Raw genomic sequence first — 14,601 nt, 5'->3', positions numbered from 1 at the left:
AAAACCCCAAATCCAATATCATTTTGGGCCTTAACTCTAAAGTTGAGCCCAAATACGAAGTGGGGCCGCCGTTTGATGGGCCCCTTCAGTTGCACGTCGTGGCAAACACGTGGAAAACATCAATTTAATATGAGGGTAGGTGGAGCTTCCGTAGTCCTCCCAAAAGATGAGGTTCAACTTTCAAAATTTTAAAGAGATTCTCTCAACGAGGTACTTTATAAAACAATATTTTACGCAACAGGCCTCTAACTTTTTAATTCTCAACAAGTCGCCCAAACAAAATGCAGCTGAATTGTATTAAAGCTTTGGATATTTTTCCTTCTTCTCTTTTTGGCCAATTGGTCACAAACATACAATCCTTGCTCAGTTGAGCGAACTATATAATATGTTCTTTATTTTATACAAGGATATATTTACACAATGGATAAGAACTTTATTGGCAATATCAATTTAACTTTATTTTTTTGGAATATAGATCCATTCAATTTTTTTCGTGTTTATAAACTACGACTAAATTAATAATTTTTTTTTTATAATTAAATCAATAATGTTAAATGGTGTGGTTTGATTTAGTTTGAGTCAAGGATGGAGCTAGAAATTTATATAGGGCTGAACTAATTTAGTGACCATTGTTGGGGTATTAGACTTAATTTTCCGTAACATTCTTACTTGAACACCAAAAGTTTTGGTCGTTTTAAACTTAGGGTGTACTATAGACTCTAGTTGGCTCCACCCTTGGTTTGAGCTAAAATGAGCAGATAAATCAAACTAATATTGGATGGTTTAATTGTGTGCTATGCCACATATGAAAAATACATCTGAAAAAGAAGTAACCACCCAATTAGCAACTGACCTTGGATATTACATGGTCAATTGCTACTTTCGCAAGTTAGCAGATTGGGTCATGCAATATTTTATTCAAAATCATTGTTTAATAAAGAGTATGAAAATATAATTTGGATCTCATAAGATAAGATAAAGTTAAGATATTAATACTCGCAGTGAAAAATAAAATTTGAGGACTTGAAAATTTGAGGCCTACCTAGCTTTTTTCATATGATTTTTAAGGTTGATTTCATCTCTCATGTTTTGCTTCATTATCTTGTTTTGTTTGATTTCCTTTTTAAGTGCACTAAAATAATATTTTAAACTAATGATCTAGGCATGAGTTTTATAGATCAGTTGGTTAGAGTATTCATCTACAGTTCATGACTAATTGGTCCATGGACACCTGATTTCCAATTAATTATAAGAGGTTTGATGTTTGATTCACACTAATGAAGACAATATGTATTTTCTATTCGTTTGATAGGAACACAAGAGTGAGAGGGCAAACTAGATTGAAATGGAGTAAAAAAACGTTATGATGAAGCTGATGAAGGTTGAAAGGGAGAGGAAAGTAGAGGTTTGGTGAAGTGCCTAATTTGATATCTTAACGTTTCCAGTAAGCTAGATCTAGTAGCTCCACCCGTCCGCAATACATGGAAGGATTGGGGTGGCTGATCAGGAATCGGTTGAAAAATCCCAATTACCAAGGAGCTAATTCATTCAGAACTCAGTTGACTGCTTCTATAGATAAGGCAAAGTGTCATTGGCTCAACGTTATAGAACATAGGGCTTCGACGATACTACAGTTCAGCTCCCTCATGAATTTGTCTTGAATCGGGATCTTTTGGCTCAACTTAATCCCAATTTTGCTGAAGGAGCAACTCCATTTTTCAACTTGAATTGGTCAAAATTTATAATGAGTTCGATATTAAGATTGTATCATATTGTTACTTTTTAGTTGTTGACAAGCCGTTATAAAAATATATTTCTAAATATTACATCTCTTGACACGAAAACATATTTCTTTTATCTTGTTTCATACAAGACTTTACTTATTAATAATGATTAGTATTAAAACTCATTACTCCTAATTCATATTAAACTTGTTTTAACAAGCGAAGACGAAAAATGGAAAAACGAATATAAAATCTCCAATGCAAAGATAAATATTCTTAAGCAACTGAACGACAATGCAAAATGAATGTTAGAAAGTGACCAAATGCAATTAAAAGACCACAAAAAGACAGGGGCCATGGTGGAATATCCAAAAGTCAAGCGTAAAGTTTACAAATTCCGAAAACTGACGTACCTCTGTAAATGAAATTAAGACAAATACCTGGAAAACGATAATACTATATGTCTCCATCTTCGAAATTTCAGCAAGAAAAGCATAAAATAAAAAAAAATATATCTTCCCCACGTGCACGTCCCTCACTACACACCAAAACGAACATACAACCTACATCTTCACCGTTCAAACCCACAAACCCGCCACGCGTCAATCATCCAACAGAGAGTACGTCCCGCACCCGCACCGATGAGTACCGAACCTTCCCCTGTGCACCCCATAAGAAAGTCCTCGACCGATCAAAAAATTTCAAAAATTCAGAGAAAATTTTTGGGAGAATTATTTATCACCACATCCCTCTGTTCAGACAAAATAAAATTTTCGATCCCTCCGACTTTTCCCTCTCTTTTCCCTTGGAGGGAAACCTTAGAAATCCAAAATCCCCTGCTTCAACTAGCAGAGCAAATTAGGGGTTTCATAAATGCTTAAGCTTCACTGACGGCGATCTTTCTCTCTGCTGATTCACTGTTTGGTTACCGGAATAGCGGCGGCGGCGTCCGGCGTTTGGTATTCCGATTTGATTTTAGCTCAGGTACGTAATGTGGAGTGAGAGTGTTTGGTTCTTGGTTTAGTTTGAGTTTGTAGCTCTGGTTTTTGTAAGGTGCATTTCTTGAGCTGAATTTTAGGGTTTGTTTGGTTTTGATGTTTTGCATGTTGGGTTTGTGGGGAAATTTGTGTTATTTGCGAGTGAGAAGTGGAATGGAGTGAGTTAATTTGATTTGATGTGGTTGTGTTTTATGATTTAGCTTTGTGATTTTGGTAAAATGGGTTTTAGGGTTTAAGCTTTACTTCGGACTGATGATTAATTACATAATTTTCTACTAATTGAGCTTAGTTTCGGGGGCACTCTAGCTGCTGATTGATTTCTTGGTTCTCGTTGAGTTTTTCGATTTGCGGTAAATTTTTCTTGAACCAAATGCTGAAAAAAGGTTGCATTTTTCATTCACCCCAAGTTTTGAAACCTTGAGCTGTTTGAATTAGAAATAGTTGATTCGCCGGTATAGAGTGATTAAGCCTCGGATTGGAAGTTATTATGAATGTAGGATGCTTGACTTATTAGCCGATTTCTGAAATTTGAATTCTTTCTTCCAAAGTCAAGTAGGCCACCTTCAGCCCTCTCAAAATTAAGCTGTTTAATTCAAGTCAAAATGCAAACGAAGAAAAGAAGTTCTGGAAGAACTGCTGTGAGAGAGCACGCTTGTCCCAAGGTTACAAGAGCTCAGAAGAAAGCATATGAAAGTGTGCAAGTTGTGGAAAAGAAAGTTGCTGACCTAATTACATCTTCAGCAAGGAAGCAGAGAATAGGTAGGTTACCTTCTTATTCGTTACGCAATAACCTCGGGAAATGTTCCCCATACTTGTATGGAATATATTTAGTGCACATTTTACTTCTAATTGTTAAATGGTGACATACATCCCCTGACAAATTTCTTTTGGTAGCATACTTGTATCCATAGTGGCAATTTTGAAACTTTTTCTAACCCATAGAGGCAGAAGAATGGCTTCCAATTTCTCTTTGTTTTTTTTGTCGTCAAGATTCTATCCAGTTACTGTTTTTAATTGTCATTTTTATACCACAACTTTCAGATGGCACTCATAAAAAGAATGGGGGGCCTGTTACTGCAACCAATTCAAATTTGAATTATGACTCAATGCGTGATGGGACTGCTGACACTTGTTTGGGGCATGATGCTATGCGTGATGATTGCATAGATATTAAGGTAATTAACTAGCTATGCCATGCCCAGCTCAGTTACGTTGCCTATAAAGCAAAAACAAAAAGAAGAAGAAACGAAACAGAGCATTCAGTAGTGAAAATTTTCTCAAATTGACCATATCGTATCATACTGCAGGATTGTAAAGAGGGAACTACTGATTGCGAAGCAGAAACTATATTTTCTCCTGCCTTTCACATATCTAAACATGCCGAAGGGGAATCTGATAATGGAGGTAGATGAACAAACATTTTTTATATTTTATATATGTATTTCACATTTATGATTATGTAATCGTGTCTCTTTCCTTCTCTATTAATGGTTAAAAAGATCTTACCGAAAAGTTTTGTGGTTTTCTTGAGACTGTTGTGACCTTACGGTTTTTGTTTTCCTAGTTGATTTTGTTAAATTCTTTGGAAATGGAGACCACAGTTATCATCAAGATTGTGAAATAATGTACTCAAGGGTTGATGTGCTGAATGGTCATGTTGTTCAAGAGACTTCCGAATCCATGGTTAGAGATGAGAGGAGTTACTGTGAGAACACATTTTCTTCAGTAAATATAACATGTCCTGGTAATACAAATGAAATGAAACAAAATGTATGAGCAAAATAGAATGCACAAAAACTATGTGGTATGTGGCACAACTAATGTGTATCCTCATTTTAATGCAGTTGTGGATCCAGCCACTATTTCTTCTGAAGTCTCAGCCATATATCTTGCCATGAAAAATTCCAAGTTGGAATGTGTGGATGAACATGGTCACGAGCCCATGTCAACTGATTTATACACAGATGATGACGAGTATGAGGAAGTTGATGACTTTGATCCTTACTTCTTTATCAAGAACTTACCTGACTTATCAGCAGTTGTTCCAACTTTTCGGCCGATGCTTTTACCTAAACAGACACGGCGTTGTCCTCCTACTAGTCTTGTTTTGGACTTGGATGGTGAGAATAATGGCAAACCGTTGTATCATTTTTTATATCCTTATTCATTAATTCACATGACTCTCAAGTCTCAACTTAGGAACGATTTGTAACTATACATCTCATTGTTTATGGACTGTTCATGGTTCATGAAACTAAGTGTTGATATGTGATAGGGTGTTGCATTGAGTTTGAACTTTTGCCTGTTTCTTCTGCCAAAATAATCTGGATGTGTCTGAAGACAGTAACTTCCTTGTAGCATGTTTTGCTTTTGTCATCTTTATGATGAGAGTCAAAAAGAACATTTGTTGATAACATTTATCTTCATTTCAATTGTTATTGCTTGATTATTGTAGCTGTATGGTAGGACGGGGGATCGGTGCATGAGCATTTTCTCATAGCTGTTTGTATTCTGATGGAAGATCTGATTAAATTGTAGTCCACTTATCTGCATTCGTTTTTCCTTATAAGGGGTGCCAAATGTGTCTTTTTCTAGGACACAGGCATGCATTTTTATCTCACTATATTGTTTATATGATGCGACATTTAGTCCTTGATTTCTATCATTCCTCGCGTGTTGATGTTTTGTTTGAACTATTGGTTAGATTTGCATGCTAAGACTGATTTTGATCTGGCAGAAACCTTGGTACACTCCACACTAGAACCTTGTGCTGATGCAGACTTCACTTTTGCCGTAAATTTTAACCTCCAAAAGCATACAGTATATGTCCGATGCCGTCCTCATCTCAGAGATTTTCTGGACAAAGTTTCCAATCTTTTTGAGATCATAATATTTACAGCTAGTCAAAGTATTTATGCAGAGCAACTTCTAAATGTGCTGGACCCAAAAAGGAAGATATTTCGCCATCGTGTTTTTCGGGATTCCTGTGTTTTTGTGGAGGGGAATTACCTCAAAGATTTGTCAGTTCTTGGTCGTGATTTGGCACACACTATCATAATCGACAACTCTCCACAGGTATGCTATTCCAACCTTCCCCGCTCTGCCATTAGCAGTTATCTGTGCACTAAGCCCTTGAAGGTGATTTATTGAATTTAATGTGTCTAGGAGCATATTTTGGCATACTTTTTGGAGTGTCTTTGTTTTTCCTTGGATCAGTGAGTTTCTGGATAAGCCTAATATGGTGATGAATAAAAGTGAGTTGAAAGAAGCTCCATCTAGCCTTCTGGTGAAATTTATCAGCATTATATGTTTCGAGTCAATGGTCGATCTTCAGTTTTTTGCTTGTAATGTACATCGTTAGTGGGTTCCCTTGCCTGCTTGTGGAATCAAATGTAGTCGGTCCTTTCTAAGCTTTTGGTGAAGCCATGTTTGGAGCAGTTTCAACGGGATGTATCAGATTTCATTTAATGAACATTTACGACACGGATCTCAGATTTCATTTATGAACATTTACGACACTGGATCACTTTGTCAGGGACAACTGAAATGTGAAATATGAAACACGAATACAACTTAAATTATGCTAATTTCAGGAGGAAACCCGTAGGATTATGTTTGTCCTTTCTTCAATACTATTAACTTTGTTTTTTCTAGGTGTAACATTTTGGCGTGTTGGCTTTATTTCAGGCATTCGGGTTCCAAGTAGACAATGGAATTCCAATTGAGAGCTGGTTCGATGATCGTTCTGATAAAGAATTACTCTTCTTACTTCCTTTTTTGGAGAGCTTGGTTGGAGTAGAAGATGTTCGGCCACTAATTGCAAGCAAATTCAGCCTTAGGGAGAAAATAGCTGCAGCTGTTTATCCTCTTCACTCAAACAGAGGCGATCCTTTCGAAAGGTAAGCCTTCAATGTGAATGATCAGTTTCACAGTTTGAAATCTCTTCTGGGTGTATTTTCTGTACTTTTAGAACCAGAAACGCTGTTCTGTTTGTTGTGAAGTTATGTGCTTTCATTGAGAAAGACGGAGATACAATTGGGGTGCAACATGGGTCAAATGCAAGGAAGACACATAAACTTTTGATAGAAAATTTGCTTACAAATAAGTTTCCTACTAATTTAAAGGTCTTATACATGTTTGAAGTGTTGGAAGTGGAATATTGTTTGCTCGCTGTATTGATTGTTAAATTTTTATTTATGAAGCTTTGGCTTCGTATTTTAGCTCGAAAAGTCTTTGTTGAGAGATTAATTAAAAAAGAACAGAGAATTTGTGAAAAGTGTTCTTCAGTTTATAACATGAACATCTTGTGACCTTGCTCGAACTTTGCTCGGATAATCCACCGTATACCTGAGTTCTGATGGCGAGTGTTAGAATATAGACTTCCTGGCTTTCGACATTATGCTCAATGAGAAGTGCAACATCAGACAGAGGCTCAGCCGTTGTTAAGACTTAAGGGTCGCCGTTTGTCTCTTGGTTCTGTGAAGAACAATTCTAAAGCATTTGGGTTGAAATCTTCTGTCTCTGTATCTGCAATGGCAGTTTGCAAAGTGAAACTGGTGGGACCAAATGCTGAGGAGAATGAGTTTGAAGCTCCAGATGAGGTTCACATCCTTGAGTCAGCTGAAAGCGCAGGGCTGAAGTTGCCTTACTCTGCAGGTCCGGTGCCTGCTCTACTTGTACTGGGCTGTTGGTTTCAGGGTTGGTGGATCAATTGGAGGCGGTGATCTTGGATGAGACGCAGATGGAGCAAGGATATGTGGTCACCTATGTCTCATACCCGACCTCCGATTGTGTGATTCACACACACAAAGAAAGTGATCTCTATTTGCCAAAAAACCACAATGAGTGAAGGAAGAACTTCCATTTGCTACACTCGCCCGGTCAAACATCTTTTTTGCATTATTTGAAAGTGGTTGTAGCAAAAGAAGAAAAAACTCTAGTAATTAATTAGTAATTACCATATAAGTTTATTTGACACTAAGAAGTTGGGTTTTCTTTTGAATATGGTAGAATTGTGTACCATTTTTCCCTTGAAATGATATAAGAAAGAAATTAAACCTGTCCGTTTGGGGTTGATTTGGTACAGCATCTGCTTTATCAAAAAGTTTTTTATTACTACGCTATTTGGTAAAACTGTGGTGTGGAAAAATTGTTGTGTGAGAAAATTAATTTAAAGATAAACTTCAAAAGTAGCTACGGTGCTACTTTCATTTCGGTTCACACATGTTCTTAATTTCACACACATACAATTCAAAAGTAGTTGAGAAACAATAAGAAAATGAAGGCATTCTCGAGCAACTTCGAAAGTGATTTATACGAGAGTAATCTAGGCAAACAAACTTCTATTATACGTTCAGAGTCGGTTCTTTTAAAAGTTATACGTGAATTAAAATTGAGACATTTGTTTACCAAAAAAATATATAATAATAAATAAAATTGAGACCTCTTTGACTTGGTAGGGGAATTGAGGCCTTTGTTAAGTGGGAACTGATGCGTAATTAAGTGCCAGCTAATCAGGTGTTACTGTTGGAATTGGCGCGCTCGTTATCAAATCGCAACTATTTAATCATTAACGACTAGTGATTAGGGACTAATACAGGCACGGCCTCCGTGAAACCGAGGCCGTAACAAACTCCGATTTCCGTTTTGGGACACGTGTACGGAAACCGATTCTCTATCCCAGCTCGACGCGTTTTGCATGATCTGCAATTCGTGAACCGTCGCAAGTAACTTACAAATTTCACCGCCTCCCGCCACTTTCCTCGTTTGTAATAATTCAAATTTTCGTCCAGCTAGCAAGTTTCTTCATAAGCAAACTCAAAGCTCTCATTCGCTCATTCACTCTCTCTCTTCTCTCTCTCTACTCTCTAACTTCCGATTTTCATTTTTCTCTCCGAGAAAAGTGCAACAATGGTGAACTTCTCAGCTCTCTGAACAATTCCTTTATACTCGACGATCTTCGTCAATCTGCTAGTACCGATTGTTGAAATCTATCTGAATCTCACTGCAACTTCTTCGTTTCAGGTCGTCGCACAGAAAGTGAAGGAAGCAGAGATCACCGAGCAGGACTCGCTTCTTCTGGTAATCCTCGATCGCTCATCTACTAAGAATAATCGTAGCGGTAATTTGAAGTTGTTAGTGATTCTTCTCAATTTCTCAGCAGATAGTATTTCGTTTTCTAAATCTGATCGGTTTTTGTTTCATTAAATTTTTTCTCATATGTGATTGAATTTCTCTCTTCCTCTCTCTCTCTCTCTCTCTCTCTCTCTCTCGATGAAATTTGTTGTGAAATATTGCATAACTCTGAAAGTTCTGTTAGAATCGTTGACGGATTTTCAAATATAGACCATATCTGGACACCGAGGATGATGATACGAGTTTTTGACAAGTAATTAACGATCAGTATGAAGATCTGAAGCTTGTTATTCATTTTTCAGAAAAATTAAATATACGTAGGATTATGTCTTAGCATGAGTAAATTTGATTGAAGAAACGCGTTAGATTTCATAAAATCTAAATCGCAATGTTTATACGATTTTGATGATGAATTCTTCGATACTTGTATGAACTGATTCTGAGCATTCAATTTCGTTTGATCTGAGCTCAGACTAGGAACTTGCTTCGTATTGCTATATTCAATATCAGTTACATCAGAGGCCTGTTTCCGGAGAAGTACTTCAATGATAAGTCTGTTCCTGCTTTAGGTAATTGTTTAATAATCTCAATTTGTTGTAGTTTTTGTTTTAATTTCAAATGTTGGTTTGTGATTTTTCTTTGGAATTTTGAAATCTTCGATAGAGATGAAGATCAAAAAGCTAATGCCAATGGATGCGGAATCTCGCAGGCTTATTGATTGGATGGAGAAAGGTACAGATTGTTGAACTCACTGGTCATTATTTTTTTTAATTTTATCTCATCTCGTTGATTTGAAATTTGGAATGTGGTTTCGGTTTCGATTTCTTGTTTGGCTATTAGTTTTTATGTTATTTTCAAACATTTGTAGGTGTATACGATGCATTGCAGAAGAAGTACCTGAAGACGCTATTGTTCTGCGTGTGCGAGACAGTTGAAGGACCAATGATTGAGGAATACACTTGTAAGCTATTCACGAAATTAATCATCTAAATCACTTTGCAAAATTTGATTAGGTTCAATGCTGGTTGATTTTGGAGTGTGAATTTTAGTCTACATTTGTTTGCCTCAGTTTTGGAGAATTGACTTGTTCTAATCGATCTTCACCTGCAGTTTCTTTCAGTTACCCAAATTCTGAAAGCCAGGAGGTTTCGATGAATATAAGTCGCTCTGGGAACAAGAAAAAAGAGGGTGGAACATTCAAGTGCAACTCAACAGCAGAAATAACTCCCAACCAGATGAGGTAACTTTGATCGAAATTCGTTCCAGATTTTTTTCCCATCCTGTTTGGCAAATTTGTGAATTTTTGTAACTATGTTTTTCCAGGAGCTCTGCTTGTAAAATGGTCCGCACATTGGTTCAATTGATGAGAACTCTCGATAAAATGCCTGAAGAGGTAGGTAAACCTATAATTTGCTACCTGCAAATTTTAATTCATTCTGCAATTCCTGGAAGAGTGTTTCTGTGTTGGTCTGGTATTTAAAGATGATTGAAACTCTTTCTGTTTCAGCGGACCATATTGATGAAGCTCCTATACTACGATGATGTGACGGTACACCATTTTTAATTTCTTTCTCGTTTTGTCAAAAATATGCTTTGTTTGCCAAAAGATGACAGTTATATTTTTGACATTGCAGCCAGCGGAGTATGAGCCTCCATTCTTCAGGGGCTGCTCTGAGGAAGAAGCTCGTAATGCATGGACCAAGAATCCTTTGAGAATGGAGGTTGGGAATGTAAACAGCAAGCATCTTGTATTAGCGCTGAAGGTAGGGAATTGAGAATGTTTTTGGAATGTCTGATATTCAAATTCATGATTTGTGGTCCAGATTTCACTTTGTTTTACTTGTTACGTGTACAGGTAAAAAGCATCCTTGATCCTTGTGAGGACGAAAATGATGATATTCAAGATGATGAAGTGAGCTTAGGAGCTGATTCTATGCAAAGGGATGATTATTCGGGATCTGATTCTGACAGTGAGGTAATATTTTATATCTTGTTTGGGTTTAGAGTTTCCAATGAGCTTAATGGTGCTAATTGATGTCATTATTTTCTTTACAAAATAGTTTACACATGAAACATGATATGGTTTGGCACTACTTTCAGGTTAACCAATCACAAGACGATCATTATATAGTAGCTCCAGTAGGTGAGGGTTCTGAGTCTATTGTATGGTTTGGCTTTGCACTGTAATTCGCACCTGCTTATCTGTTGGTCTGAGTTGTTAGTGGAAGTAACAATGGCTTTCTTGACAGATAAGCAACAACCACAGAAAGATAACAGTGCACCGCAGGAAGATGACAGCATGGTTGATGAAGGTAATAAAAGCATTACACTTTTCTAAGTTAGCAGACCAATTTTGATATCACAGTGAGAGTGACACAAACAAGTTTGAACTTGAAAACTGTGCGGAATGATGGGTTATTTCTTGGCTTTAATTCCTAAACTAATTTTCCTGCAGTACTAACCCAACGGGTTTTTTATATGATGTGTAGATAACACTCAGGATTCAGTGCAAGATGAACATCAATTGGCTCGGATAAAGGACTGGATCAGTAGCCTCCACCTTGACACTGTTGAACTTACTGATGTTCTCTCAAATTTCCCGGACATCTCAGTGGTAAGTATTTCAACTTATCAAGTCTCTACCGGAAAAACTGTGTCAAAAAACCTTGCTCTGTTGGTATATTGTAGTATACTCATGGACTCCATCTCACCGTTCTTATATGCTGCAGGTTCTGACTGAAGGTAAACTTAAGAATGCACTTAAAGCTGCTGGTTTGTTAACTTATTTCGTGGGTTTTATAACTAGATTTGCCACTTTTCAACCCTATTTGGCTGGATCACAGAAATTATGGACAAGCTTGTCATAGAAGGTGTTCTATCAAAACCTGCAGGGGACACTTACACCATCAACAGGCCGAAGGTTTGCTTTATGTTCTCCTTTTTGTTTCAATTCTGAGGCCATATTTTATTGCTTTTGAGTCAAACTCTTTTTCCTCGATGCAGAAGTCAGATTATGAGTTCACTATGGTGAAAGAAGAAATGGATGCTCAAGTACCAGTTGCTGACAAAACTTTAAAGGTTAATGATCTCATGTACATAAAGGTGATTGCATTTCCTGTCTCGAAATTTTCTGTTCTCTGCAGTCTCCTCAAATATCTTGTCTCCCCAAGTACCTGACTCTATTTGTCCATCTCAGGCGCTGTATCATGCCCTCCCAATGCAGTATGTGACAGTTACAAAGCTTCAGAACAAGCTTGGTGGAGAAGTGAATCAGACTACTGTGCGTAAGTTCATCGATAAAATGGCACGAGAGGGTTTTCTTGAAGCCAAAGGCAACCGAAGGCTAGGTGTGTGCAGTTAATCCAGTCTAAAATCCTTGTATTTGGCGCTTACATGGGATCAAATTATATCTAACTTACCATTTTCATTTGTTTACTAAACCAGGAAAGCGTGTGATCCGTTCTAAGATCACCGAGGAAAAACTGAATGAAGTGAAGAAAGCTCTGAACAATGATGCAATGGTATATCTGCAAACGTGTCTGCATCTTTCTCAAATTTATTTCCATTTGTTTTCCCTTACATATTTACTTGGATTTCTTACAATGAACAGGATGTCGACAACACTGAACCAAATAACAAGTCCAGTCATCTAGATCTCCGTACAATGGGTAGAAGACTTAAGTGCTTTCAGTACATAATAATTTACTCAAGTCTCTGGCTACTTTTTAAATAAGCACTTAAGGCCTAAAATCTGCTTTTGTTATCAGGAAGCAGCATCAGGGACACATCCACATGCGGTGCCCTCCACTCCATCGGATCAGATCTCACACGCATGAAACTAAGATCGAACGGGCCTCAATACAGTCCAATGAGGAGTGAGCAGACTGCTTCAAAGACAAAGGAGCATCCAAACACTCCCACAAGCAGGGCCGAGGCGAGTCTATTAATTTAATCCTCCACCCTTCCACTTCATGTCATTCTTCTCTTCCTCCAACTTGACTGTTTATACCAAGTTTAAATTTTGTTTGGATATTCTGCAGCCGGTGACTTCAAGGGAGAGCTTCGTGCCGGGAAATGATAACGGCAGGGTAAATGGCAACACTGTTTACTGTGATGATGGGGACAGAGTGATCTGCAGTGGGAGGTCTAGCCAAGACAAGCGGTCGAGGAAAACAAGCACGGTGCGTATGACTCGAAATCCTCGCTATAAAATTGCCAGCTGTAGTTTTTGTCACCAGGAAAACGCTAGTGAAAAAAAATGGTACGATTCTAATATATTGCAGTTTGGGCATTTTTCCTGTTGTACAGGTGAAGGAGCCAATTCTTCAGTACTTGAAGCGCCAGAAGTCTCAAGCCGTCTGAAAATTTCCAGCATTTGCTGTCTGTCCGCCGGACTTGATTTTCCGATACTCGCGGAAAGTTAAGGTGTAAATTTTTACGGTGATTAGGAGTATGATGTGGTAAACTGGGAATTGGTTTTGCCCATCCACACTTGCATTTTCCTAAACCAAGGTCTTTAAGGATATGACGATGATTGAGTGGAATCGGATGGCTTCATGGTAATTAGTATAGAACAATACTTGCATACTCAAAAGAAGGACCAGGAGTTCCTACTCAAAATTATTCATTGTCAATTGATAAAACTTCGTTTTTATAATCAAAACCATTCATATTATAAATCACTCTATAAAGATCATCTCTGTAAAAAATCAATTAAAATTCAGGTCGTTTAGTCATCGAACTATATAAAAACAAATGAATGAAATTGATAAAAGTATTACGAACTGTCTATATATTTGTTAGAATAGATTAACTAAACGACCTTAATTTTAATTCATTTTTTACAGATATGATTTTTACAATGTGATTTACAATATGAACGGTTTTGTTATAAGCACAAAGTTTTGTGAGTTGAACACTTAGAGTTTTAAATAGGAGTTCCTACTCGTCTTTGAGTAGTTAAATCTTTTTCATTAGCATATATAACGCTGCTGTGCGTTTTGCTCTATCGTCTCTTTTGGTTGTGTTTAAGATTTGTCCTTGCATTGTCCCACAGAATATGCTTAGCTTCCCTGTTATAATAAGGACGATAACACATCAAAATCAATCATAACAGTACGTACGTAGTGGATTATCATTAACACAAGTATATATAATATAATAACCCCGATTAAATTTTTTAAAGGAATAATTTATTTATTTTCTCTCGGATAAGAAAATAATTTATACACATGACATTTTCTTTTTGTTTTCTTTTTTCTCTTCAAAGTTTAAGATTAAATAAGAATAAGCCAAGGAAAAAAAAATCATTTTGAGAGATTTTTTTTTTTTTTGAATAAACGATATTATCTATGTAAAGATAAAAGATAGACTAAACCTCATAATATGTTAAAAATAACATAATTAAAATTCGTTTTTGACCACCTCTCATTTATAAATAAAAAAGAATACATTTAAATTGTACTGCTAAAAAATCATTTTTTTGTGTAATAAATTTAGGACCTACTACTTTAAAGTGGATCTCTCCCATAAAATGCGTACGCTAGACTTAGCTCCGGTGGTTTCGTAGTGGGCCCCACGTAATAATCACTAGGCTCACACAAAGCATTTCAGCCTCAAACTCGGACTTGGTGGGGGCACTCGCCACGAGAATCCATACGTCAAGCTCCTTTCCTGAAAGTTCCACAAACATCCCTTCCCTGCTATTGGATCCGGAGTCGACTGACCCTCTGGGCCCACTCAAA

The 14,601-nt window shown here is 37.0% G+C and overlaps 2 protein-coding genes across 3 annotated transcripts; both read left to right on the top strand.

Annotated features, from left to right (window-relative positions):
* Window positions 1–2,414: 2,414 nt before the first annotated feature.
* On the top strand, window positions 2,415–7,766 carry LOC137736817 (uncharacterized). 2 transcript variants are annotated; one of them, XM_068476092.1, is made up of 8 exons: window positions 2,415–2,708; window positions 3,271–3,481; window positions 3,764–3,897; window positions 4,030–4,126; window positions 4,287–4,466; window positions 4,567–4,842; window positions 5,460–5,797; window positions 6,410–7,766. In XM_068476092.1, the coding sequence occupies exons 2-8, from the start codon at window positions 3,325–3,327 to the stop codon at window positions 6,623–6,625; spliced, it is 1,398 nt and encodes a 465-aa protein (XP_068332193.1). In that variant the 5' UTR covers window positions 2,415–2,708; window positions 3,271–3,324; the 3' UTR covers window positions 6,626–7,766. The 2 variants fall into 2 exon arrangements, with proteins under 2 accessions (XP_068332193.1, XP_068332194.1); XM_068476093.1 differs by lacking the exon at window positions 4,287–4,466 and having other exon boundaries at window positions 6,410–7,757.
* Window positions 7,767–8,499: 733 nt separating this feature from the next.
* Window positions 8,500–13,436, top strand: LOC137738422 (meiosis-specific protein ASY1-like). The gene is made up of 22 exons (XM_068478059.1): window positions 8,500–8,635; window positions 8,747–8,803; window positions 9,330–9,426; window positions 9,521–9,589; window positions 9,726–9,818; window positions 9,968–10,097; window positions 10,181–10,250; window positions 10,365–10,406; window positions 10,492–10,620; window positions 10,713–10,832; window positions 10,958–11,000; window positions 11,107–11,169; window positions 11,347–11,471; window positions 11,587–11,599; window positions 11,701–11,777; window positions 11,861–11,959; window positions 12,054–12,204; window positions 12,302–12,378; window positions 12,468–12,525; window positions 12,625–12,791; window positions 12,898–13,038; window positions 13,166–13,436. The coding sequence occupies exons 1-22, from the start codon at window positions 8,633–8,635 to the stop codon at window positions 13,217–13,219; spliced, it is 1,878 nt and encodes a 625-aa protein (XP_068334160.1). The 5' UTR covers window positions 8,500–8,632; the 3' UTR covers window positions 13,220–13,436.
* Window positions 13,437–14,601: the final 1,165 nt, after the last annotated feature.

The sequence above is a fragment of the Pyrus communis genome, chromosome 6 (assembly GCF_963583255.1).
Source record: "Pyrus communis chromosome 6, drPyrComm1.1, whole genome shotgun sequence".
Classification (NCBI taxonomy): domain Eukaryota; kingdom Viridiplantae; phylum Streptophyta; class Magnoliopsida; order Rosales; family Rosaceae; genus Pyrus; species Pyrus communis.
Note: the sequence above shows the minus strand (reverse complement) of the source record. Positions and strands in the feature narration are given on the sequence as shown.